Consider the following 5,616-nt stretch of genomic DNA (forward strand, 5'->3'; position numbering starts at 1 on the left):
TAGCTGAGCAGACGCCTCCAAAGCCCTCAGCAGGGTTCACTGCCTCTTCTGCAGGGCCAGCTGCAGCTCTCCTGGTAAAATTAGGGCACTGTCCAGCCCATCTTGGCCTAGGTAGGGATGCCTTTGGTCAGTGGCCCCTGTACCCCTTGGCCAAGGCATGTGTGGTGCAGGTGGGAGCAGCCAAGAACAGGTGACCTCCTGGCCATGGGGGAAAGGGGGAGCGGAGGGGCCAGCACTCCAATCTCCTTCAGGCCTCACTGACAAATTTATCTTGTAATGTCCCAAGTAAAAGGCTCATAAAATGTCATCAATGTTCATGACAGGTCATAAAAATGATCAGTTGAGCTAGCAACTCCAAAATGAGGTGGAAATAAGTTTAAAGATGTTTTTATTGTAATTCGGCTCCGGGACCCTGCTGCTTTCTTCGAGTGGTAAATAACAACTGGTCCAGCCAGGGCTGGGACTCGACTCGGGTGTGCTGGGGAGGGCCACCTCTCATACCCCGCTCACCCACCCAATGCCTGCTGTGATGGGCCCACTAGTGCTGCACTGGACCCCAAAGACTGGGCACCATAAACCCACCCCCACTGCACCCTGGAGGAGAAGTTGGGCCCTGAATCCCATCGCCTCAAGCCCTCTATTTTCCTCCCCCTCTCCCATCCGTGTTCTGCAGCTGGGTCTGTACTGAGCAGAGCAAGCCCTATGTGGAGGGCCAGAGTGAGCCTCTAAAACCAAATACTCTCAGCCATCAAATCAATTCCGACTCAGCTCGATCCTGGAATTGTGGGTTATGCGCTGGGCTCCCAACCACAAGGTCAGTAGCTTAAAACCACCAGCTGCTCCATAGGACAGAGACAAGGCCTTCTACTCCCAGGATGAGTGACAGTCTTGGAAACTTACGGGGGTGGTTCTACCTTGTCCCTCTAGGGCCTCCATGAGTCAGGGTGACATTCCAGAAGCCAGGGAACCAAGGACAGGCCCACAGATCCAGTGGGCAGGCCCAGGTGGGAGGTAGCTATGAAATTACCGGAGAGCAATCGAAAAGCCAGCTTGGACTCCTACCTGCAGGATGTCTCTCGGAAGGAGATGTTCACGTCCCAGTGAGTGTGGACCCTGCAGGGAGAGAGGTCGGTAGTTCCCATGCAGTCGGCACCTATGCCAGGTGAGGGGTCTCCCCCCAAAGACCCCAAGATCAAGGGGAGGGTGGGTGGTAGCCAGTATGGAAAAGGGTGGGAAAACAGGCTGGGCAGTACCCAGAGATGGGCTGGGGGAATTATCTTTGGGGAGAACCGGGAGTGTGTGAAGAGACTAGAGTAGCGGTTCTCAACCTGTGGGTCATGACCCTTTTGAGGGTCAAACAACCCTTTCACAGGGGCTGCCCGATTCATCACAGTAGCAAAATGCCAGTTATGAAGTAGCAACAAAAATAATTTTATGGTTGGGGGTCACCACCACATGAGGAACTACATTAAAGGGTCTCGGCATTGGGAAGGTTGAGAACCACTGGGCTAAAGGGTTGGAATTGCTGTGGATGTCTAGAAGGTTCTCCTGAAGCATGTGTTGTGTTAGACAAGTGGACAGGGAGATGGACAGACAGACAGATGGGTAAATGGCTGGGTGGACGGATGGGTGGGTGGGCAGCTGAAGGTGACTCTTCTGGAAGTGGGGGTGGGACTGTCATCAGGAAGGTGACACTCAAGTCTTGGGGAACAGTGAGGACAGGAGAGCCCCTGACACTGCCCCCTACCCTGTGGACCCCAAGCCCAGGTTCTGCTTCCTATGCCCCTCCTCCTTGTTCTATGTCTCCCCCACACCAATCCCACCCCCCACCCCCAATTCCCGGTGGCCAGTCCCGGCCAATCACCTTCTCTTCATGATACTGACTCGAACGTCGTCCTCGCGCTTCAGAGCTGGCCGCCGCCTGCAGGCCGGGCCGCTCCCGTCACAGGTGCCATCTCTCACCAGGAAGCCGGGGGCTGGCTCCTTCTTCAGGACCCGAGCAGGAGGCAGGGCGATGGTCCTCTTATCTGCCAGCCGCCCCCGGTTCTGGGCAGGTGGAGGAGAGAAGGGTCAGGCCGATTGTCTCCCAGGTCACAGAAGCCTTTGAGGTAGGTGGTCACCAAGGACAAACGGGCGCAGTCCATTTGTATGTACATATATGTACACGTCTCAGGGCGTGAGGCCAGGCCATCCCCACTCCGGACTCTGCCCCAGCTCCTGACAAACAGCCGCTCAGCCTGTGATGGGGGTGGGGAAGGCCCTGCACCCCTGCCCCGCGCCCCCATGAGCCGACTGGCTCCTCCTTCATTCTGCTCCCCCACTGGGTGCCCCAGTGTCCCCCGCCATGGTAATCCCAAAGCGGTGCCAAGGTCAACAAGCATGGTCCAGTGTGAATCTCAACAAGTGCCAAAGTCAACAAACACAGTCCAGTGTGAACCCCCAAACCGAAGCCAACGTTGACAAGCCCAGTCCAGCATGGACACCCAAACCAATGTCAACAATACGGCCTCATTCCACACGCTGCCACCTTACAGGGCCCGCTCCGGCTGGCTGACCACGGCCTGGCACTGGCAGAGCTGTGACGCATTATTCCCTCCCCCAACCCCCTCCAGAGCAGGCAATCTCGGGCCCTGCTGAGCTCGTGGTCCAAAGACCCCCTTTGCAGCCCAACCAGCTGAGGGCCCAGAATCGAGGGGTTCCCATCAAAAAAGAAAAGCCCAGGCAAGATAGACCAACCCAGTCCCTCCACCACGGGCTCAAACCTAAGGATTCTGAGGACTGCGCAGGACCAAGCAGTGTTCTTTCTGCTGTGCTGAAGGTCACGATGAGTCAGATCTGACTGGACAGCCCCTAACAATAACCTAGCCTGTTGTAGACCAGGCACTGGAGCCCAGCCTCAGCCTCAGGAGAGCCCCGTCTTCTCCTCTACTGCCTTCCTGCTGTGTGTGTGTGTGTGTGTGTGAGAGAGAGAGAGAGATTGTCTGCAGGGGCTGGGAACCTGGGAACCTCTGGATGACAACAGCAGCTACTAGGGACCTGAGGAGGCCTTCAGAGTGTTCCCAGGGGAGAGGTGATGGGCAAAAGGGACCCAACTCAGGAGGGGTGACATCAGCTCGTAGCCCCAGACCACAGCCTCATCCCTCTCTGAGTCTAGGGTTCCCCTTGGCAATGGAGAAAAAATTATGTACCTCCTGCTCCCAATGATAAACGATTCAGATAAATTGAAGGTGGGCTTTTGGCCTGCCCTGGGAGATTCAAGGTCCCTTTCCCCTGCCCCCCGCCCCCAACCAAAACCAGAGGTCTGCACTGGTTTTGGACCTTTCAGAAGGCAGAGCAGTAGCAGGGGAGGCCTCTGTGGCCTCTTGTCTTAAGGGGTAGGTGGGGCAGGGCCAGTGGGTTGGGGGCCTGCATATGAAGGAGCTTAGGGGATTCACTTAGGGGTTGGCTGGTGAGGCTCTTGACACCTGAGGACCCCTGGGGTGTCACAGGATGGATCATGGCCATGGCCCTCCGAGATGCAGTATGTGTAGCATTTGTGAGGGCAAGCCCTGCTTACAGAGTGGGTGTCTGTGATGTCCAGTCACAACTTTATGCCCACAGATGTGACCTGCCCCTAGCATTTCCAGGAGCCCAGAATGCCCTCCGTGCCAATGTCACTGAGAGTCCCAATAAACAAGCCCACACGAGCCCTTGTTCCCACCTGGAATGGGGGCTTCTGAGAGGAGCCAAAAATGGGGAACTATGGGGCACAGTGACAGCACCCACTCTCTCCAACTTCTCCACGAGGGGGCCCCTAATTCCCTCCCTGCGGTTTGCCATCCTCCACCTCTGCTCTTGTCACTAAAGGCCACACGGCATGAACCAGCCTCATCCAGACCCGTCAGGCCAGGGTTCCAGCTCCCAGGCCCCTCCACCCTGACATGCAAGTCACTCGAATCCAAGGCTGTAGCCACCTCAGAACAAGAGCCACCCTGACTGGGGCTGTTCAGAGTTGGACCAGACAACACAGTGACCCCCAGACCAAGGAGGGTAGAACCCATGGCTCACTCCGATGACCCCACCCAGGAAGACCCCACCCTCTGGCCTTTTGGAGAAGCACCTTCAAGACACAGAAGACAGAAGACCCTAGGACTAAGTCCTGCATCCAAACGGGGAAGGGGCTGGGGCGCCTCAAGGTTCCAACACCTATTCAGGCTCTCCCCCACCCACCCCACATTTCCCTCAGAGCCACCCTGCAGCACACCATGAGGGTTAAGGCCGCAACTCCCGATCTTGGAAAAACAGCACAAACGTGTTGGGAGGGCAGTCCCTACAGTCCCAGTTACCTTCCCCCCACGTCTTACCACGGGGGAGGAGATTCGGCAGCCTGGGCAGTCGCAGATGGGAGGGTGCACCTGCAGGATGCCCTTGGACATGAGCGTCTTCAGACTTTTCCCTGTGAAGAGAGCCGGAGGCGGTGCCGGTCGGCAGGCGCAGAAGCCCGCGTGGGTGGCACACCGTCCAGAGGCGCAGCCAGCGGCACGTGGACGAAGCACGCCCTCCCCTTACCCACCTCCGAGCAACTTCCCAGCCCGCCGCCCGGCCCACCCTGGCGGCCGCCGCCGCCGCGGGGGAACTGCAGGCTCTAAACCCAGCTGGGGCGAGCGCCTTTCCTGGCAGAGGCCGGGCCTCTTCTCCGCCTCCGCGTCCCTCCCCGCGCTCCACCCCCTCCAGTCCTGACCGCCTTCCCCTCCGGGAGTCCCGGGCTGCGCCAAGGGAGGCCGAGTCTGCGCGCAGGGGAGCAGCACCGTAGGGACCCGGCTCTGCACCCACTCCTGCGGCCGGAGGTGCGCCCACCGCGGAGCTGCGAACCCCAAAGTCCAGGGCCACCCAGTCCCTAACTTTCTAACTCTCACTCTGCCTGGCGCTCACCATGCTCCCCCGCGTTCCACTCAGGCGGCCCCCCACGTCGCGCCCGTAGAGCGAGGCTCTTGCCGGCGGCGCCCGAAGAGGCTGCGCCTGGCCCAGTCACTCGGGCTCCGCGCGCGCCTCCGCGCCGACGCGCGTTCCCGCGCCGCCCCCCACCTGCCCGCACCGCCCCCGCGCCTTCCCTCTGCCTTCACGAGCGCGCCCCGCACCCCGACTGCACGTGCACCCCTGTACTCTCGCCGGAACCCGGGTCCGCCTTGGGGCAGGCAGGTGTCCCACCGAGCCAGCCTCCCGCCGGCTTCCCCCGAGCGGCCAACAACTTCCCCAGGTCCACCAGCCCGGCGCGCCGGGGCCCGGGAGGAGCGGGGGGCTGTTCCTGCGCAGCCCCGGACCTGCAGCGCCCCCACGGGGCCGAGCCGGGGCTCCCCGGCGGCGAGCGAGGGCGGTCCGGTGGCGGGTCCCCCGGGAGTGCGGGGGTCCACCCCGCGGGTCTCCGGCGCGGCCGCACCTTTGTGGCGGATGCTGCGTTTCCAGTCCTTGGCGGTCTCGCGGCCGCTGACGAACTGGAACTCGTTGGGCGTGAGCCACTCGCCGCGGTGGCGGATGGACGGGCCCTTGCTGCCCTGGCAGAGTTTGCGCACGTAGAGCAGCGCGCGGTTGGCGCCGCACTCCACCTCGATGCACGGCTCGCCGTTGTCCAGCAGCGGC

At 60.6% G+C, this 5,616-nt stretch overlaps 1 protein-coding gene across 6 annotated transcripts in view; it reads right to left on the minus strand.

Moving 5' to 3' along the window:
- SAMD11 (sterile alpha motif domain containing 11) overlaps positions 1–5,534 on the minus strand; it is an 18,658-nt gene extending 13,124 nt beyond the window's left edge. For 2 of the 6 annotated variants that reach the window (XM_045298847.1, XM_045298853.1), the window contains exons 1-4: positions 5,417–5,498; positions 4,344–4,435; positions 1,865–2,046; positions 1,063–1,113 (exon numbers count right to left, since the gene is read on the minus strand). In XM_045298847.1, the coding sequence (XP_045154782.1) occupies positions 1,063–1,113; positions 1,865–2,046; positions 4,344–4,415 (305 nt within the window). In that variant the 5' untranslated portion in view covers positions 4,416–4,435; positions 5,417–5,498. Of the gene's footprint in view, positions 1–1,062; positions 1,114–1,864; positions 2,047–4,343; positions 4,436–4,552; positions 4,565–4,911; positions 4,927–5,416 lie in introns of those variants that run through there. The other 4 variants (XM_045298854.1, XM_045298844.1, XM_045298845.1 and 1 more) reach the window with 4 other exon arrangements.
- Positions 5,535–5,616: the final 82 nt, after the last annotated feature.

Source organism: Echinops telfairi, unplaced genomic scaffold (assembly GCF_000313985.2).
Source record: "Echinops telfairi isolate 266 unplaced genomic scaffold, ASM31398v2 ScPeMD7_7457;HRSCAF=8495, whole genome shotgun sequence".
NCBI classification, from domain to species: Eukaryota; Metazoa; Chordata; class Mammalia; order Afrosoricida; family Tenrecidae; genus Echinops; species Echinops telfairi.